The sequence below is a fragment of the Nuphar pumila genome, chromosome 5 (assembly GCF_984573655.1).
Source record: "Nuphar pumila chromosome 5, dmNupPumi1.hap1.1, whole genome shotgun sequence".
Lineage (NCBI taxonomy): Eukaryota > Viridiplantae > Streptophyta > Magnoliopsida > Nymphaeales > Nymphaeaceae > Nuphar > Nuphar pumila.
This window is the reverse complement of record NC_143253.1, coordinates 132,438,898-132,459,782: the sequence shown is the minus strand read 5'-3', so window position 1 is coordinate 132,459,782 and position 20,885 is coordinate 132,438,898. Positions and strand designations below refer to the sequence as shown.

At 39.0% G+C, this 20,885-nt stretch overlaps 3 protein-coding genes across 4 annotated transcripts; 1 reads left to right on the top strand and 2 right to left on the bottom strand.

Moving 5' to 3' along the window:
• Positions 1-608: 608 nt before the first annotated feature.
• On the bottom strand, positions 609-3,951 carry LOC149838791 (peroxidase 18-like). The gene is made up of 4 exons (XM_090008319.1): positions 3,874-3,951; positions 3,597-3,776; positions 3,343-3,508; positions 609-1,024 (listed from the first exon to the last, which is right to left on the bottom strand). Exons 1-4 carry the CDS (start codon positions 3,949-3,951, stop codon positions 609-611), a joined length of 840 nt encoding a protein of 279 aa, XP_089864445.1.
• A 3,233-nt stretch (positions 3,952-7,184) lies between these two features.
• Positions 7,185-11,177, top strand: LOC149838790 (protein TIC 55, chloroplastic-like). 2 transcript variants are annotated; one of them, XM_090007794.1, is made up of 3 exons: positions 7,185-7,711; positions 9,605-9,707; positions 9,829-11,177. In XM_090007794.1, the coding sequence occupies exons 1-3, from the start codon at positions 7,287-7,289 to the stop codon at positions 10,945-10,947; spliced, it is 1,647 nt and encodes a 548-aa protein (XP_089863920.1). In that variant the 5' UTR covers positions 7,185-7,286; the 3' UTR covers positions 10,948-11,177. The 2 variants fall into 2 exon arrangements, with proteins under 2 accessions (XP_089863920.1, XP_089863921.1); XM_090007795.1 differs by having other exon boundaries at positions 7,269-7,604; positions 9,594-9,707.
• Positions 11,178-15,812: 4,635 nt separating this feature from the next.
• LOC149838789 (cinnamoyl-CoA reductase-like SNL6) lies at positions 15,813-17,825 on the bottom strand. The gene is made up of 6 exons (XM_090006808.1): positions 17,582-17,825; positions 17,333-17,499; positions 17,068-17,256; positions 16,374-16,527; positions 16,087-16,279; positions 15,813-16,020 (listed from the first exon to the last, which is right to left on the bottom strand). The coding sequence occupies exons 1-6, from the start codon at positions 17,739-17,741 to the stop codon at positions 15,909-15,911; spliced, it is 975 nt and encodes a 324-aa protein (XP_089862934.1). The 5' UTR covers positions 17,742-17,825; the 3' UTR covers positions 15,813-15,908.
• Positions 17,826-20,885: the final 3,060 nt, after the last annotated feature.

Genomic DNA, 20,885 nt, shown 5'->3' with positions numbered 1-20,885 from the left:
TTGGACATTCTTATTTTTAATAATAAAAAATGAATAACTATGTTATAAAATAAAACATTAAAATGACGTAGCAGCAACCGAAGACATAGCAGATTGGCAACTGACCATAAGAAAATTAAAGAAAACCACTAAACTTTTTTTTTTCGACATAGAAAGCTGGGGTTAGGCAGACCCCTACCAGTTATACAACCATACCATTTGGGGTTCCAACCTGCAACGTTCCCTAACTGCCACTAAACTAGCTAAAAGAAAATGAAAGAAAATTCTGAACTTGATTGATTGATGGGAGAATTCAATACATCTATATTTATGACCCTAGCTTGGATAAGCTCGTGTACTGGTTAAACCCATGCATTGTTATTTATTACCTCTCCTCAAAACTAAAAGATTATCCCAGAAAGAATTGCTTCAAGTAAAACATTCTTATCGGTCCCATTTGGTTTTGATTTATTGATTTCTAAGAAATTCTAACCCCATCCCTTTTGCATAATCAACGCAAGGCCAAACATTATTATTTTCCAACGGTAATAGTAAAAAAGAAAAACTCCCCATTGGAACTATTTATTTTCTTTTGCCAAGGGAAACTCTACACAAGCTCTCTGCCCCATTCATGGGTTGATAGCTCCGCATGCTCTTCGTATTTCACCATCTTCCCCAGTCTTCACACCCACGTTGGTGAGCTTCACAAACGAATTGGCCCAGCTCTGAAAAAAGATCTCTTGGTTCTCTGCAAAGGCTTGCACTTGACCCCTTGTCCTTTCATCAGTGAACAGCTCTGAGTCAGAGTGGAACAACCCTCTTCCCCTCATTAGATTTTGGAAGTAGACATTATCAAAAAGCAGAGAAGTTACAGGGTCATTGTGAACTGTTACAGTTGGATTTCCATTGGCTGGACATTGGCTAATGAGCTCTGCTGCAAAATCCTTGTCTAAGGAAGAGTCCACTGGAGTGAGACTTCCCTTTGGATCCATCTCAAATCTGTCACTGAAGGCACGGCAATGTGCGGTTCCTATGGTGTGTGCTCCTGCAAAAAGATCAATAGTACAAATGAAGATGTGCCTATTCTGGACTACCAGGGTTGAGATCCGAGGTGATCTCAAATCATAGGATCTCAGACTCTATGATCTAAATAAGATTCTCTGTTCGCTCAGCCGTCTGATCAGGCGTGTTTGCATGCCAGATTAGTCTAGGATCTGAGATTTGAGGCAATCAAACGCACCCTACATAAGTCATGACAGTGTTCATGCAGTCATAAACTTATTCAGCATTTGGTGTTTTAACCATAAAATTCATAAAGTTAGAGATGCACATTCTGGATAGGACCACATCTAAAATATGGTTCTAAAGTAACTCAGCCTTCTAGGGTAGATTACATATCAGTGCTCCTTTTGGAGAAATGCATAGAAACCCGTGGTGAAGTAGACCGCGAAACCATAAAAACTAACCAGCTATCTGCCAAACACATGGCTGATCCTGGCTATTTTCAAAAGAAACAGGGGCGCCGTTGCTTTGGATCATTTCTTTTTGTTGGATGTAGGAAGAAAAAATGAGAGAATTCAAATAAAGAAAACGTGAATTAACTAATACTTTATTGCTTTGGATCATTTTTTTTTGTTGCTTTTGATACCATGTAATAAAATGGTGGTCTTCAACAAATGCACAAATAACTCACAAACAAGTGTCTATTGGAGACACTACAAGCATGACCCTTGAAAGGGTATAAAGGGAAGAACACTTGAAAAATAAATAATACTTTATTCATGAACAAAATGCTTAAGAAGCATTGTGCATTACATTGAAGGGGTTCACCCCTATATATACAAAAAAATGGGAGAGAGAGGAGAGCTCATTTTGAGCTCTCCAAAAAAAGACGTTGGATTCCAACGTCTCTTAATATAGCTGTTGGACTACAGTCCAACAGCATTTATTATTATAGCTGTTGGACTATAGTCCAACAACATTTATTATAGTTGTTGAACTACAGTCCAACAGCTACTTGCACAGTCAAGTTCCAACAGGAACTTGACTGGATCAAAATATCTAGTTTCTATTGAACTAGATACTAAAAAAGAAAATAAAAAATAAAAAAATAAAATAATAAAAGAAAATATAATAATATTAAATAATATATATATATATATATATATATATATATTGCAGTTTACATTTTAACAGGTACTACTCCTTTTTGGAGTATGTTTGGACTTGATGATGTTGAATAGTCCCATATTGAAGAGTTTCAAGAATGTTGTGGGCTTTATAATATACATGGAAGCTCTTACACTTGTTTCAAAGAACAAGAGAGTGGGATGACTACCACACACACACACGCACCTACCCGTCGGGCCATATCCAATCAGAGTCCAATGATTTTTTTGTCCCGATTTTTTGTTTTTATTTGGATTAGATAATGGGTTAAGAGAATAGATAACAGATAGATCCGTTATCGGGTCACGGCCCCTCGTATTCCGTAACTGGTTTCTTCCATGTTTTTGTAACCGTTCGTGGGTTATAAAAACGTGGTTAGGGCTGGGGTTACAAACACAAAGGAAGTCACCTGACTCTTTGTTTTCTCTCTCCCTGCTGCTATCTTTCGCTCTCGTTTTCCTGAGTTTTTTTAGAGAAGGGTTTTTTGCAACATTGGTTCCGAGAGATTGTCTTCGAAGGACGATCTACCATCGGAGTGCACCAATCCAGATCGTCGAGGCTATTGTATCCTGAGGGAAGGATGTCAGACCCTATTTGCACTGTATGTGAGGGCGAATCTTTTCTAAGAGAGTATTTTCGTACGCCTTAGCCTATTACATAATATTAACACATTTCTGTTATTTCTATTATGTTTTATACATTTGTTTAGTCATTTGCTTTTGTCTGAATTCTGATATTTTGTAGATATCGACATGTTTGCTTCATGTTCACGTTTCAATCAACTATTAATCTTAATTACCGTGTTGATTTATATCCTGATTTATGTCATGATGTTGATTGTGAAACGATGTGATCTGAAATATGATCCACCACTTTTGTTCAGCAACATTTATTTAAGAAGCGTTTGATGCAGTGGACAGTTTGTCTTGAACAAAGCAGACCCCTTGGAGTCAGACAATCCGCCTCGCCGAAGTTGTGTCCCATTTTTGCTGTGACACAAATGCCACCCCCACACTCGACGTGAGATGTGGGACCATGCAGGGCAGGACATAATCATTGCAACAGATGACTGTCCTACCAATCAAATGTGACATCTAGAGACAACCCTTTTGAAGAACACACACTCTCTCTCTCTCTCTCTCTTCTCTCTCTCTCTGGGAGAGGGGTGGGGAGGTAAATTTAACTGAGAGATACCTGAGAGTGCTACTAGATCATCTAGGGACAACCCTTTTGAAGAAAAAAGTTGGGCCATCTGCTCCAAGCTAAAAACGGTGTCCACAATATTGGCTCTCACATTTGAGACAGAAGAAACTCTGCCATCTCTTCTTCCTGTCAAGATCCCAACAGAGGGCCCCCCAGCCTGCAGACGACCAAACCAACAAAGGTAAAATGTCAAATTTGGAACATAAGGATAATAGCTAATACTCAAAGAGAAAAGAACATCTTACAATCGCTACACTATCTCTGGCAGCTAAAGCAAGAATATCTGCGCAAGAAACAGTCCCTGGACAGAACATCTCAAGCATGAATTTTATTGTGTCCACTACTTGAAAACCCCCTAAAGATGCATTTGCAGGGTCAGATCTTTCTGTTCCATTCCCTTCCAAAAGCACTGACCCATCACAGCCCTGAAAGATTAAAGAGAAAATAAACAAAGATGTGCAATATTGAACTATTTCTGCACTTTGTGGCAGTTGGGTGTGTTGTCAATTTGCAGATGACTACCTGGCAAGGAAAACAGTAACGCAGAGACAATGACATGGAAGAGTAAGCGCAGAAATTGCAAAATCTTACCTCTACCATGCAGTCATGGAAGAGTAAGCGCAGAAGCTTAGCAGGAGCAGTCTGATCAAAGGCAGCTGCTGATCTGACTGTATTTTTCACCAAGAGTTCTACATTTGGACATGACCCTGCATAGAAATCAAAGGAGAGGCTAGAGAGAGACGGCTGTGGAATGGAGATGAATGCTAGGATGATTAACAGTGGATTGATTGTAGACATTATGGTTGGTGTGTTCCTCCCCATGAAGAAGAGAATGTTGGGTCACAGGGAAAAAACTGACAATTCTGAGGGAAGGGAGAGGAGCAAGGTTAGCATTTTGCAAGGACATTGTGGGAGGGGAAGGGTAATGGACTAATGGTGCTGTGTTTATGACATCAGTAAATGGCCATCTGCTTCTCTTACACATCATTTATGTCTCCCAGACAAGTGGAACATGGGTTGGCATGTTTGCTGCATCATGAATCCAATCACGCTATTGATTTACTCTTCCATTTTTTACTCTTTTTCTAGAATTTGCTTTGGCGCATGAATTATATATGAACTCAGCTCATAGGTGAGAAAAAAAATACTGTTGGTTATTAGACACTTGGAAGAATTTGCACCTATGTCTCAGATATTGGCGATATTTTGAAAATATGGAAAGTGTTTTATCACAATATTAATCCAACAAAATACTTTCCATATTTTCTGTATGATTCATGTTTCTTTTATACCTATTTGTATATGTATGAAAAAAAACATGGAAAGTATTTTCTGATACTAATAACACTGATCCAAACACATTGAGATACATATACCTATTTTTATATATGCTGATATTTTTCTGAGATTTTCTCGAAAAAATCGGATTTTTTAAAATATCACAATATTGCTTTTTGACAAGATTTTCCTGAGAATGATATTTGTGGCAATGAATTGCACTAACACGCACTAGGGATGGTTCAAGACTAAACCCAGGCCCTGCTAGTAAAAGAAAGACCAGTTTTAGAAATACGCAACTTTCTTGCTTTGCAGGCTTCATAATCGTTAGGACATTAATTCCAGCTGGATTAAAACTTACAAGAATGATTCAGATAATGTCTAGATGAACCTTTGCCACTTGGTCATCCACAATCAGTGTAGATATCAAATCTTTCAAAGCAAATCCTTGCACTTGTAAGCGGATAGTTACAAAGATAGGGTCAATAGTATCTCTAGGAGTCTTTAACAAGCATTTATGAGTTCATATATAAATGACAGAAAGTTAGTTTCTACACTGTGAGTGATCCTGCAGCTTAAGGCAGAGATGATCAGCACAAAACTGCTGTCACTTGGTGCCCATAAGAATGAAATCCGGTGGGTGGGTTTGGATTGCTCTGTACGTCAGAATTTGGCCTGACAGACAACTTGATCAGACTTTTGTTTCCTTGGCAAACTTGTTAACGAGAAAATTACTCTAGTTTTTCACCCATTAGGTTTAAATGGTTTCTTTGGCATCAGGTCAAGTCAATGCTTTGTAGTTTTTTCACCAATTTACACGTCCACACTTTTCCTCTCTAGTGAGTTGTTTTGAGTATTGAAGGGCACCAACAGTAACATTAAAATGCTTGACCAGGGAATCATGTATGGGATTGCAAAGTCCCACTAGCAGTATATTAAATTGGAGTTCAATGCAGTGTACAAGCGCACTTGCATAAATATGATGCTGATTGTAGCAACTCCTGTACAGCAATTTCTCATACTAAAAGAAAAGCCTCTACTATTAGGGGGGTTTTGATACTACCTATTAGTAGTACTAATCTCAAGCTTGGATAAAGTAAGAAAGTTGCCGTCAGTAGAAAATGACCATGAAACTCTAACAGCATCGTATGAATGCGAGTCTTAAAAATGAAGAAACATAACCCGTAAAGCTGACTCAAAGTAGTTGGAATAAAGCGTTATGATGATGATTACTCCAATTCAAGCTGTCATTTTGAGGCAATGCGGTAACATTGACCAAATGTGGTGACTACTTTGAAGCAGCAGGAAGCATCATGGAGTTTTTTTTGGATTTATAACCCAAAGTAATCCCACCAGACACAAAGACCTGGTGGCACTGGCTCAGCCTGCCATACTTATGGTTGTGCCAACAGCAAAAAAAGTCCAAGGCTAAGACCCCTGCCCCAAGGCCTATGCTAAGCATAGCAACCATGGAAATCGAACCATGACTGCCCATCTAACTGCTAAGCACTAGGCCAACCCCTCTTGGGGCAAGCACCATGGAGATTGAAGTTTTAATTTTAGAAATTGGCTTTAACAGATTTGGTCTTGGAAAATTATGAAGGTGTAACAACTAATAAGTGCATACTTTTATGGGGAAAGAATGTCAATGTGTTTGGATCGAAACACATTCATGTCCTACGACCCTAGGACATGTGTGTCTGTCTTGAGTCAGTGTCCTGCAATATCAAGGACAATGATGTTGATCGTCATAGACTCATAATGTTTAGCTGCCGTAGTTTTGAAGATATCACTTTGAAGTTTGAACAATTATTGATTTTCTGTGATTTTATGGATTTAAATGGGTCGAAATCTAGGCATTATTAAGTATAGGTTGGATCTATCATAATCCGGTTCAGAGTTGGATATGCATCAGCTAAAACCGAATCGGGATCTGACTACCTTAAAATTTGAAATTTGCATGTATTAGATTCAGATTTTGTGCAGACTCTAATTCAAATTAGGATGACAAACTCAATATATCTGATTATTAGTTAGATACAACTTTACCTACTAAATCCGATTAAACGGATTCAGATTTAGTCAGATATCCAACCAGAATCCTAGCCGTTTACGTCATTCAGTGAGATATCCATATCCAAATTCATATTTAAGCTACCCTTGTCTGGTCGGATATTTTAATGGCAAATTTGCAACCAGAAATATCCTATCCTTAGATGCAGACAAAAACAAATCTCCATGTTTTCTAATCTTTTACCCCAAAAAACCAGGAAATTAAAAAATCCTGGAAATGTTTGTACTGTTGGGCCTCTTCCAAAAGTCATCACTGTCTGTTTCCCTGTGAAAAAGTAGTTGCTCCAAACATCAAGTCTCCATCATACTGTGCTGCCACTTTTAGTCTTGCCATTTAGAAAAATATAAGGCTACTTCAGGGAAGAAAAACTTCATCGCATGGACGTGGCAAATATATAAGCAAGCCTTGTTTTCAAAATTGACTATTGAAAAATAAGAAACCATTATTCTTTCTATAATTTGGTCACCATTAACTTGTGGCCATGAGAAGCTAGCGCGAGCTGCCAGAACCCCACCACTGGTACGCTCATTTGATCATTCATGGCGACCATTCCACCTCCCACCTTCTTCTTTCCCTCCTCAAAATGGCATCCTTCTACTCTCCCACTCTCTGCTCCTTTCCTTTCCCTTCTTTCTCCCATAAACCCACTTCATCCCCATCATTTGGTTCACTCAGAAACACCCATCTTTCTTCTTGTTCTTCTTCTTCATGGAACCCAAGAAAGGCAGAGCTGAAAAAGCTTCTGTGTGGTGCAATAGCAGACGTGGACCGTGGTGTCTCTGCCGACAGAGAAGAAGATGTTGTCATTGGTGCAGAGGAAAAGAGCTCTTTGGGTGAAGAAGAAAGGGTGGTGAAGTATAACTGGGAAGAAGAGTGGTACCCCCTCTACCTCACTGATCAGGTGCCTGATGATGCCCCCGTGGGCCTCACCGTGTTTGATAAGCAGCTTGTTTTGCATAAAGATGGGAAGGGTACACTTCGTTGCTATGAGGATCGTTGCCCACATAGGTTTTTCTTTTGCTGTTGTTGGTTTACACTGTTTCTGCAAATTTTTTTATGTGGGTGTTCAGACTTGAGATTTATGTGTTTGAAATTTTAAAATTAGATTTATGGGTTTTTTTCGTCTTTTGATAAATTGATAGTACAAAACCGATACGTGCAGTGGGGGAGCCAAGAATCTAAACTTAAGGTGGGCACAAAATGCATAGTAAAATTTTAAAAAAATAATTACTAATAAATCATACTAACAATATATGTTTTAAAGAATAATTATTATAAAACAGTCATTAATATAATCAGGCTTAATGCTAATTGAAAAGAAAAATAATACAAAAAAACCTTAAAACCCTAATTAAATGTTCATGAAATCTGAAAAAAAAAATCTAAATCAATACCCTTAATCATAAAAAAAAAATCATAGATCTATGCTAATTTAAAATTTTCCCACTTGGTTGAAAATTTTCCCACTTCCGTTGAAAATTTTCAAAACTTCAGGAGGGGTGCTTAATGCTTATTGAAAAGAAAAATAACACAAAAAAACCTTAAAATCTTAATTAAATGTTCATGAAGTCTGAAAAAAATCTAAATCAATACCCTCAACCATAAAAAAAATCATAGATCTATACTATATTGAAAATTTTCCCACTTACGTTGAAAATTTTAAAACTTTAGGAGGGGCTCGAGCCCCCCTGGATCCGCCCTTGGATACGTGGCATGTATGTTTTTGCCTTTCAAAAAAAATGTTTTGTTGTATTCATGTAAAATCATGAGATGTTTTTTTTAAAATTTGGGAGTAGTCTAATTATAGACTTGATGGTGTTAATTGGTTACGTATTCTGATCCTGAATAGTTCTATGTGTGATTTAACGTCATTGGTTTTCTTTATTGTTCTTAGCAAATTTAGGATGGTCTAATTATACTTCGTGATTTTCTCTTTTAAATTATTTTTGTCAGATTGGAACCTTGGGAGTAGTCTATTTATAGGAATCTAGATGGATTGGTCGCCGGTTGTGGTTTTGAATAGATCTATTTGTGATTTAGGGTAGGTTTGGTTCCATGAATCTCATTTGCTTTCTTTGCAAAAGTATCCAAACTGAAAAAGTATCCTTATGACAAGGTGAATCTCATTTGTCTTTGCAAATGAGAGTAGTTTTAGAAAGTGAATCTCATTTGTGTAAGAACTCTAATCTCATGAAACCTCATGAGATTCTAGTTATCATAAGATTTAAAAAGTGAATCTCATTTGTACAGTACCCCACAAGCAACCAAACAAACCCTTAAGGTCATTAGTTTTCTTACCACCGCGGGGTCGCCCTGAGGCCAGTGGGGTGGTTGTGAAGGTGTTGAGTTGAAGACCCCAGATTAAACTCCGTTGGCCGTAGCTTTCAGAGGTAATAAGGCAGGGTGGTTGTAGGGTGTCACCCAGGGTTTTCCTTAGCTTTGGTGAGGGTTTCTCGTCACAAAAAAAAAGGTCATTGGTTTTCTTTATTGTTTTTAGCAAATTTGGGTAGTCTATTTGTTGGTTTTGTACTATTGAAGTTGTGTCTATTGCCACTTAGACCAAATTTCCTCCTTTATCCAGGCTTGGAACCGGCGTTAAGCATTCTTTTAGATCAATTGCGTTTAAATGTTCATTGTTTTTGTTCATGTTAGAAGGATGTGATTACAAAAAAATATATGTCAGGGGCTGCTAAAAGCCTAAAAGAAAAAAGTTGCAGAGATGTTTCGTCTGCTTTCAAAACATTTGGTGCTTTTCTTTTCCTTTCAGCCACCATAGTTATTCTATGATCATGCTGTTGGTCATGCTGCAACTCATTCAGCAATATGGATTGGAATACCTTTTGAATTGCTAGCATGAACTACAAAACTTCCTTACTAATGCACTCTTTAGATCAATTGCAGATTAGCTAAACTCTCTGAAGGCCAATTAGTTGATGGAAGGTTGGAATGTTTATACCATGGCTGGCAGTTTGAAGATGATGGTAAATGCGTACAGATACCTCAGGTTTACCTTACAGAGAAAATTGATCTATGCTGAAATTCTTATTGAAATACTTACATTACCTTCCTCATTGAACTTTCCTTTGTCAAATATCAGAAGATTCTAATTTTCTAAATCTGTGTAGCTTCCACCTGGTGCAAAAATTCCCCGAGCTGCATGTGTCAAAAGCTATGAGCTCAGAGACTCTCAAGGTGTTGTATGGGTATGGATGTCAGATCAAGTGAAACCAGATGACAGCAAACTTCCCTGGTTTGAGTACTTTGCCATGCCTGGTTTTCAACACATTTCTTCCATTCATGAGCTCCCATATGATCACTCAATACTCCTTGAAAATCTCATGGACCCGGCCCATATCCCGGTTTCACATGACCGCACAGATTTTAAAGCCAGAAGGGAGGATGCTCAGCCATTATCTTTCAAAGTTACTGAGCGAACTGATAGGGGGTTTGCAGGTGAATGGTTGAAAGCAAAAGAAACAGAGTACCCAAACATTATGCGATTTGAAGCTCCATGTGTCCTCCAGAATAACAGAGAATTTGTTGATAAGAATGGCAAGAAACGGTACTTCTCGGGACTCTTTCTTTGTTGTCCTGCTGGGCAGGGTAAGTCTCTTCTCGTAGTGAGATTCGGGTTTAGTGTACGTTCACCGCTACTGAAGTTGTTTCCACAATGGTACCGCCATCTGAATCAATGCAAAATTTTGGAACAAGATATGGGTTTTCTTTCATCACAGAATGAGGTTCTTATCAAGGAGAAAGTCCCCACAAGTAAATTGTACCTCAATTTAAAATCTTCTGATACTTGGGTTGCTGAGTACAGAAAGTGGATGGATAAAGTGGGCCATGGAATGCCCTATCACTTTGGTCACAGCACTGTCTCACCCCCAAAGAAGCCCGCCGTCTTTGAGCAAGCACCAGCAGGTCTGGTGGCAGGATTATCTGCTTCTTTGCCTGCAAAAGGTGGAGTAGGAACTCTACATTCTCCGAATCCGGCCAACCGATACTTCAGACATGTGGTCCACTGCAAAGAATGCCGCAGTGCTGTGAAAGCTTTCGAATTCTGGAGACGGGCACTATTAGTTCTAGCTCTTGTTGCAGCTGGCGTTGCAGTTCTAGCATCCGGAAGACAGTGGAAAGCCCTTCTCGTACTCTCGACAACCATATTTCTGACTGCAGCATATGGATGTTCTAGTGCACTTGGGCTGATCACAACAAACTTTGTCAGGAACCACAGAAGAATTTAGATTAGAAGTGCATACAGTGATCCACAATGGGTTTCTTGGTTTTATTTAAGAGACGGATTTCACACTCCAAACGACGATGAGACCTGGAAGTTTAATTAATATTTTTGCCATTTCATCTAGAATGATCAATGTGAAAGATTTGGATTTTGTGCATGGTAGTTCTCTTCAAATATGAGTTTCTTTTGGAGGGCCATCCATATTTATTGTGATACAGTGCTTTTTCCTTGGAAGGACATTTTCATTTGCGTAATTTAGGCATAGTTTGGATTTTTATCTTGCTTTTTTGGTATAATTACTGTAGCAGATTATTTTTTGCCGAGTGACACTGCATCTTCATGGAGGAGTTGTCCGTGACAGGAAGCTGAACCTTCATCTGTGCACCCCACAAAGGATTTACAGATTGCACTGTTACATAAAATGCACCAAAGCCTACGCGCAAGCCACCTCAGTAATAATATTGGTTGGTATGAATGTCTTGTAACTTCATGAGTTAATCAAAACTTATTGCATTTTCATCCTGTACTCTTTAATTCTCAACTATAATATTGCCACTTCTAACCATAATTACTAGAAAACGAAATGGATATGGGAAGCAATGCGGGAAACGGAAGCTGGAAAGCAAGATTCATTTTGAAGGCAATTGTGAAAGTAAGAAACGAAAAAGGAAATGTGAAGGAAATAAGGGATAAACAAATGGGAAGCATAGAGAAAGCGAAGGGGAAATGAAAAATATAAATATTAACTTAAAAAATACAGAAAAAGAGAAAGTAGAAAGTGATGAGAATTGAGTGAGAAAAGAAAGGGATGCTAGAGGGAAGCGAGTGTGAAGTGTGACACTTCTTGCTTCAAAAGCATGCTTCCCCTTAGAAAGGTGCTTCTTGTAACTATGCTTCTAACCAGTTAATCATAAACAAATTTCACTTGTTCTGATCAGTTTAGAGCATTCAATTTTATAAGGTGTTATGTCCGTATAACAGTAAGCCGTAACGCTGCACCCATGATCAGAACATTGGTTCACCTGTTCTTCATGTTTGTTTCTCACATTGTATTACTGCATTGTCTACCTGCAGTCCTGTTGGCATTGGTGGGAGACACTAATTTCATGAAAGCTCATGGCCAATAACCAAATCCTTTATTAACAAGATCTTGTATATAGATCATTCTAAGAAAAAGTATGTCAATGCAATAAGACATTTGAACACAACCACTCAAGAATTTAAAGATTTAAAGAGCTAATAAGGGCTGAAAAATGACACCTTGAACCATAAAACCCAAACATGAAGTATCTATGCAATGCTACTCATCTTCATAAAGAATACATTTGAAACTAGGAAAAAAAAACCTTGAAAATTTGCAAAAGTTTACAAGTGGCCTGCAAAAAGGTTTTCACAACTTAATTTTTAAGCCCTATTTTTTATATTTATCGAGGAAAACCCTGGTTCAGGTGGTAGGGCCCAGGAAAGATTGATACTCTGCCATGTGACCTGCTCCAAGCGATTAAAATGCGATCTCGAGCATGAACAACTAATGTTCGTCTCAGCTCAGCTTGTATAGACTCATTTATTGATAATAAATATATTTTACATATATATTATTTTATAGAATGAAGATGATTGAAGTCTTTGCCCTGCGAGCAATAAGTTTACAGAGTTCAAATAGATATTTTTTGTAAATGAGCTCAAGCTCATGCAAGAAACGAGTCAAGCTTGAACACCCTAAGTTCGGTTCGTTCACCCCAGCTTTGAAGTGTGGCGCGTTTGACACTTTAAATCGCCCGTTTTTTTTTTCAAATTCAAATCCGATCATAGCACAGAAATCCAAGCATCTCGGCTTAGCAGAGAGAGAGAGAGAGGCGGGGGGAGAAGAAAGCCTTAGAAAAGGGGAAAAAATAAAAACCATAACCCAGAAACGGACGGCATCCATGGATCCAGCGGCTTCCCAGAACGCCCGAGAGTCGTTGGATCTGGCGTTCCACATGTCGAACTTCCTCAACACGGGGCTCGATCGGCACACGCTGTCCGTCCTCATCGCGCTCTGCGAGCGAGGGATCAATCCCGAAGCCCTAGCCGCCGTTGTGAGGGAGATCCGCCGGGAATCCTCCGCTCTCCCCCACCACTACAGGGATCAACCCTAGCTCCGCCTCGCCGTCGGTCGCCCCCTCCTTCGTCATCCGGTAAATCCCTCAAACTCGATTTTTCGTGGGCTCTCTGCTGTTTCCCTGATCGTTTTATCGTCGTCCATCGAAAGACTACGTGTGAATTCCTTCTTTTTTGTGAGAATTGGGGTTTGGCATTTAATCTGAAAAGAAGCAGAGTTTGATCTTAGGACTACACGAGAATTTCCTTCCTTTTTGTAAGAATCGGTGTTTGGCATTTGATCTGAAAAGAAGTCGAGTTTGATATTAGGACTACGCGAGAATTTCCTTCCTTTTTGTAAGAATTGGGGTTTGGCATTTGATCTTAGTTTGAAAAGGAGGGGTAGTGTTCAATCTTAGCTCTTGAAAAGTAAGAGCAGAATAGGAAGCTAGGGTAATGCAAACATATAACCATACTGCCATCTCGATTATTTTTTGCCTGAAGAAACGATAGATATTGCTTTTTGATAAGTTCCTGTTTTCCACATTTTGGGAGTATTGTTACGTGGATGGTCATCAATTAGGGTTTGGTTAAGAATTGGTAGGAACTAAGGCATCTGTTTACCAAGGATACCCTGCATGAATACGGTTTCTTGTGGCATGATATTTGCATTTTCATATGAAACTCTTGTTCTTTGCTTGAAAAAGCAGTTTGAAATGCAACCATTCCATAATTCTGAGGTGTTGGGTGAGTCGAACAATTGCTCGGTAAATCACCTATCTCTGTTTAGTTGTGAACTAGTGAGGCCAATGTATCCAGGTTTGTGGTTCTGATGTAGCCGATGCGCAGATCAGTGGTTACAGGTAAGGAAGCAAGCGATCGACGCACAGACTAGTGGTGATCATTCAGGAAGTAATTTCAGAGGACACAGGATGACAAGAACATTTTGGACATTATACAGTTGGGAGTGTTTTTGTGGGTTTCCAAGTTTTTGTTGTAGTCTTCTTTGTGGAATCGCCTGGATCACTTCTAGTAGCATGAGGTCGTTGCAACTTCTAGAATATTCTTTGTAAAACATATTGATTTTAAAAATTCAAGTTACCTGGAAGTTAGCTACTTAGCTCTTGCCTTGCATTTCGTTTGACTGGTTTGTGGTTTTGTAGGATTTCCTGTGAAGCAGAAGAGTAGTGAAAATAGCAAATTGGACAAGGGCAAATGGTAGCTGCCTCCTCTCCGTGTGATACTGGAGAGAGTTACAACCTCCTGCCTTCTCAGTATTCTAATGAATCCGATTCTTCCATTTCTCTGCATTGTTTTTGGATAGCTTCAGCACCTTCATGAACTGAGGAAAACTGTTCCGATGTTTAATACTTTGATAGTATTCATAGTGAACTGTACCTGTACTTTTGTTTCTTGATAAAAACCTGATAATCCTTATGACTTTAGATGTCTTTTTTGGTATATCAAAGAATTTCTTTGCTATTGTTATAATTCTGTCTCTTCCTTATGGAGCCATAAGGTTTGGATTGGAATGTGATTTCTTGTTACAGTTAGTTGATGAAGCATAGTTTATGTACTGTTTTCGGTGTGCTGCTCTTGTAGAGTTTTCATATCTTACCCTTATTTGGTTTTCTGCTTGTTTTGATCTGTTACTGTGTGTATCATTTAACTAGTTGAAGCTTCTGTCCTTATCCAACTATTGCATTTGAATCTCCTCAACTATCTTCTTCAATCCATTCCCTTATTCAGCTCATTGGGCTTCTATCATATTTCCCTTTGTTTATTGATGGAGCTCAGTTTCATTCTTCACAACAATCCCATTCTGCTATCTATGAATAGCAACGATAGAACCTTTCTGGGTTTTTACTATAGTAGTTCAGCAATGATTTTTTAGTTGCTGCCCAATAGGGATAATCGCATTTATAGATTTCATGAGCACCAGGGTGCTCTTTATTTGATAAAAGCAAGAGGATACCTGTTCAATTCCCTAGGGAAAAATATATACTGTTATGGATACTTTGGAACATAATGATTGCAACTCTTGCCAGTGATCCTGTGCTTAAAAGGAGAAAAAAAGGCACATTGAGTACCTGTCGAGGCCTAGTACCTTGATGGTGCTAGTTTATTTGCTGCTTCATGACAAGGGCTTCAAGAGTATGGTACTCTGCATTTACCATTTGAGAGCTCGCTTTCCAATAATATGTCATTGCAACCTTGTGGTGAGAAAGTGAATAGCTGATAGCATGCTTGATACCATCCAGGTTAGCACTGGTCATGGTTGGTGGTGCCACCCTATGTCACACGGATACTCCATTTTGACTGCCGTTATGTATCCCTTTATATACAAGTCATATTGGAAAAAATGGCTGTATCCCTGTATCCGCAGCCGTATCCATGTGACATAGGTGCCACCCTACTGGCTTGCACTCAATCTGATGTTAAAATGGTGTCGGTCTAAAGAATGAGTTTTTTCTGGTGAAACTGAATATAAAACCATCGGATCCATCTACTGGTACCAAGGGTATTTACGCTTTGAGCATTCTACTGTTTGTTTTCAGCCACAGCGAGGCTGAATACAGATGAAGGGAAGATTGCCCTTCCAGATGGTCTTTTTGATCGTTGCTCTTGCTGGAGATCGTTATGGTGTTTAAGGCCCCCTATACTCTTGAGCATACACTAACTCCCCCAATATACCCTTACGGAGGCAATTTGAGGTAAAGTAAATTGGGAAATTTTGCTTACTTTTTGAACAGCCAACCAATTTTGAGTTACAAGTTAATACGAACCACATACCCAGCAAGATCACATAACCATTTATTCAAGCATGGAAAGAACGAATTTACATCAGCTGATGTAACATGTACCAACTTTTGATCACCACATTCTCTAACACGAACCATTTTCAGCAAATTTTCGGGATGAATTGGCTTCCAGCAGTTTGTTCAACTTATTTTTCCTTAATCTTTGTGAGCAGGTAATTTTTTCTTGAGATTCATATCTGCAAGACAGAAATTCTTGCTCAGATCCCAATGAGGAAAAGTGAAAAAATAAATAAATTTCTTACCTCTCTGGTAATGTGATCAAAGGCATGATGGTTTTAATTAAGTTAATGGCTTCCTCCTCATTATTCACAAGATTGCTGAAGCAAAAATATCTTCCACGAGCATATGGGTCTTCTAAGGCACATATATGTGCATTGACGAGGAAGCCTATGTCAACAAGGGCTAGAACTCCATTTTCATACATTTGAGGTGCTCCTGAGAAAATTGTGACTCAGTGGTAGTAAATATCAAAACTGCATGATTACAGTATTACACCAATGCCAAGTTTACTTCTCATGCATATATTGACCTTTGAGATAAGAAATTGTTGATCCAGAGTTGAGTTGAGTAACTCCTTGTCCCATGATTAGAGCTGCATTGATAGAAACCATGTTGAGCATCCTATCTGCGGCCAGAGCCCAAGCAGCTTTCTCTGCCAGTGTTTTTGCCAAGGCGAACCATAACTGCATTTCAGAAGAATTAGAAGCTTATTGTGACCATGTTTTTTCTGGAAAGTGGATAAAATTCCCACTTCTTCATAATCCAAAGCTATTCTGCAGATTAAAAGGAAAAGTTTCCAAGTAATTTTTTTCTCACATTAAACAAAATAAGAAACAAGAAAGTGATGGCAGCCTGTGAAAAGGGAAGGCCACGAGGTTTTTTCCCGGTTCACTAGTCTAAGCCTCTAGGCATGCCACCGTGGTGATTTACTGTAACTAAAGAAAAAGAATTCACACACACACACACACGCCCGCCAGCACGCACGCGCGCACACACACACACACTGTTAAAAAGAGTATTCCACACTAATAGCAAACAAGAACAAAAATTGGTGAGGCAGGTTCGCCCTACCCCTTTAGGAGTTTGGTAACCAGCTTAGTCTCTTCCCTGAATCCGTTATATAAAACAAAGTATCCAACAAGAACAAAAAATTACGATAGCTTTTGATGGTGATGGTGATGATGATGACAACAATGATCTGATATTCAGTTCCTGTTAATTACCTTCTTCTTTCTGCAAAACTCGGTATCACTCCATGATCTCTCATCAACATCAATTTCTTTGCACATGTTCTCCCTCCAAATACCTGCAGCTATGGAAGAAGTGTAGACCACCTTCTTTATACTCTCTGTCTGCGCAGATGCTTCCAATGCGTTGATTGCCCCTTTTACCTCCAGGTCCACCATTGTTTCCTACCCAAAAACCCCAATTCAGTCCTTCAGCAAGAACAACATGTCAATCAAAAGAGACTTCATTTGAGGGTTTTACATGGTATCCACATGAACCATGGGCTTGGTCCACAGAGTAGAACAAAGCAGAGCAACCCTTCAATGCCTCATGGATGCTATGATAGTCCAAAAGATCTACAAAGAAAACCTCAATTTTTTCTCCAATCCTTGACATCTCATTGATCTTCTTTGTTATTTCCGTCTCTCCTGAAAAACCAAGAACCCCATATCAAGAGCCGAAAAAAGAACAAAATGTGAGAGCAGGTGAAATTGGTGATATTGGTCTTACCACTAGTCTGAATTGCTGCACGAACAGCATACCCTCTGCTTAGAAGAGATTTCAGAATGTGGAAACCCACGTAGGAAGAAGCGTCAAGAACGCATACTGTGCCCTTCTGTTGATGATTTCTCCATCTTTTGGCCTCTGTTGCTGTTGAAGATATCGTCATGCTCTTGGATTGATTTCTCAGCAGCAGAAGTGGGCTTCTGTACTTTTCCCCCTCTGTTCTTGAGCTCTAGGGTTTCAGCCCAAATAGTGTGAGAATGTGTATTTATTGAGAGAGAGAGAGAGAGAGTTTGTTGAGGTTTTGGTTCACGAACCTCATCTACCTTGGTGACCGTTTGCGTGGTTAACTTTCAAAAAAGGCTAAACGAATGCACAAAGGACCATTTTTTTTTAGGGAAGTTCCCATTTAAAAGACCCACCTTTTGCTTGATATACTAAAAAGAGTCTCATATTTTCTTCAAAGACATTTCAGATACTTACTTCTCACTAAAACTGCAAAACAGATACTTAAAATTGATTTGATGGCTAAGATCTACCTATAAAATACTATTTTTAACCTTTGAGTTGAAAAGTTGAGTATTTTACCTATTTTCTTATTCTATATGGGCATTTAAGTAATCTTGTTCTACACAATCCACGGCTACTGATATCTATCTGACTGTTCCAGTGAAAAATTGATCTTCAAATGTCTTTTCACAATACATGGCTCTTGTCGGAATCTCTGGCTAAAAGTGGGATTCTAAATGAAGATTTTCCTTAGTACCAAGGGGACTAGCGTAGTGTGAGTAGGGATGGCAATGGACCGGGGCGGGGATGGGGGACAAGGTCTCCACCCCTGCCCCGTCTCAAAATTCAATCCTCCACCCCCACCTCCATCCCCGGTCCAAACGGGGATGAGGCGGGGCAGGATCCCATTTTTTCTCGGTCTATTGCCATCCTTTAGAAGGATTGGGGATGGAGCGGGACGAGGAACGTGACGGGGACGGGGCAGGGTGGGAAAAAGCTTAAGTTCATCCCTGCACGGGGATGGATTTTAACCTTCATCCATGTTTCATGCCCTTCATCTCCGGTCCAAATGGGGCAAGGTGGGACAGGCCCCCGCTGTCCCCCGGTCCACTGCCATCCCTAAGTGTGAGGGGGCTTTGACTGCTAGATAAGGGTCAGGGTTCCACTCTCACGGCCGTCAGCCCCTTGCATATCAAAGAGTATGGGTATCATGTCACTTGCTCATGCCCAAGTCAGGCGACTCCCTGGGGGGCAAGGGATGCGCCACAGGCATACCTACTATATTTCTGTATGACATGTATAATGATCGCCGTTAAGTTTCTTATCCAAGGTGTGGGTTTCCTGTTTCTCACAGAAAAAATCAAAATAAAAACAACGGGGGCTTTGCTTGTCTGGCAGTAGAATTCAGTTCACGTGACACCTTGTGTTGGGATGTTTGCAAGTTCAAATCCTAAGGGTTGCATAACTGAAAGGAGTCTGCTTAACTCCAGCTTTGTAAAAAAAAAAAAGGCATCTAAAGTTTGGTCATTAATAAAAAGGCACCAAAGTTTTGAAAAATTTTAAAACACACTTAAAAAATATAGTGGTTAATTAAAAAAGCCAAGATCGTCATGTTTGCTGTTAAATGTGATGTAGAATTATCATTTTACCCTCAATATCATATTTTCTAAAATACACCTAAAAAAGAGAGGAGTCTTTGAAGGGTTAAGTAGTAAATTAACTCTCTTAATTCATCTTGGGTTAGTGATAACCTAGGTTAAATGGATTAAAGTTTTTTTTGGTTAACGGTGCAAAAATCTAGGTGCCTTTTTTAAATCTTTTAAAATTTAGGTGTGTTTTTTATTAATGCACAAACTTTAGCTGTGTTTTTCAAAATATCCCTAGTTTTGAAGATAACCAGAAGTGCTCAAGATGAGAAAATGACATCTTAAAAACTGTTGATTTTTTTTAAAAATAAGTCCTGCAAGAAAATATCTGCCACTTCCATTTCCTCCCAAAGGTCTTCTCCAACTTTTTGTTATGACTTTAGAGTGCCCCTGATTCTGCAGAATTGGCCGCAGTATATGATGAAACTTGATTTTTGGGGTGTGCCCTATATTTTATTGATAATGATACTACAAGTGGGCTGCTTGAGCGTGAAAGTTATTACTTGCTTGTAAAGATGAAAAGCTTGTCACTTGAGAAACTCCCTCAAGTAGTTGCTTGTTGGTAACACAAAAATATGGATATCTAATCGACATACTTTATTACATTGAATGGATTTGATGAATCATGTAAACTTGAAGCGTTCACTTTCTTGGTCGAAAACAGAGAACACCTATATGTGTACATGAATATCAATCTGTGTTGCACCATTAGAGGAACTTTTTTATTTTCAAGTGTTGATGTCAAATTGCTAAACAATAATTGCAGTGTCTTCTCCTTTACTTTACTTTGCTTTCTTTTTTTTTACTTTTTTTATTATTTATTACCCTAGGAAACTATAGCCACACTTTATTTTGAAAGGTTAGCAAGTTTAGAAATATGTAAGATTTTTTCGCTTTCAGAAAAAAAAAAGTTATATGTAGGGAGCACCCCACAATGCATTTCACATTCTAGTTGATTTTTCTTGAACCAAAGTGATCTTTTTGAGTGTGTTGTTCCATTATAATTTTATCTATGTACCCTCTGTTAAGCATATGGAGTAGGAGCAGGTGCGGTTCTAGTTAAGAGAACCCGTTGGTAAAACCCTTGAGTTCTCCTCTGCCCAACAGAGAGTACATCTAGCTTTGACCTTGTAGAAAGGGATGCCACCTTAGGGTTTCAAATTTGTGATGTCTCGTCAACTTGGTGACACCCACAAGTCCCCCCTACCAGATGAGTGGAGCCCTTGTGGGCACCTTACATGGAAATTGATCATCATAGTAGTTTAAATACATTGCAAACTATATTTTTGAAGAACGAGTCAAAATTTCGTAATTCACATTTTATCCCCTAACTATTGTATTTAAGTCCACTGTCCATAAGTATGTGCATTATAATTAAACTTCTACGCCTCCAAGAATGCATTCAAATACTATTTTCTCAATTTGATAGTCCGTCAAACAAAAGTGTGGTGATTTTATAGTATCTCTTTGTGGACAAAAGGGAAAGGGGCACCAACCAACGGGGGCTCCGCTTGTCTGGTAGGAGCAGCTAGTGCAAGTCACCTTGTGTTGAGATGTTGCAGGTTCAAAACCCAATGGTATAGTTGTATAACTGGTAGGATCTGCCTAACCCACCTTTAAAAAAAAAAAAAGAGGAAAGGGGCAGCATCCCACAT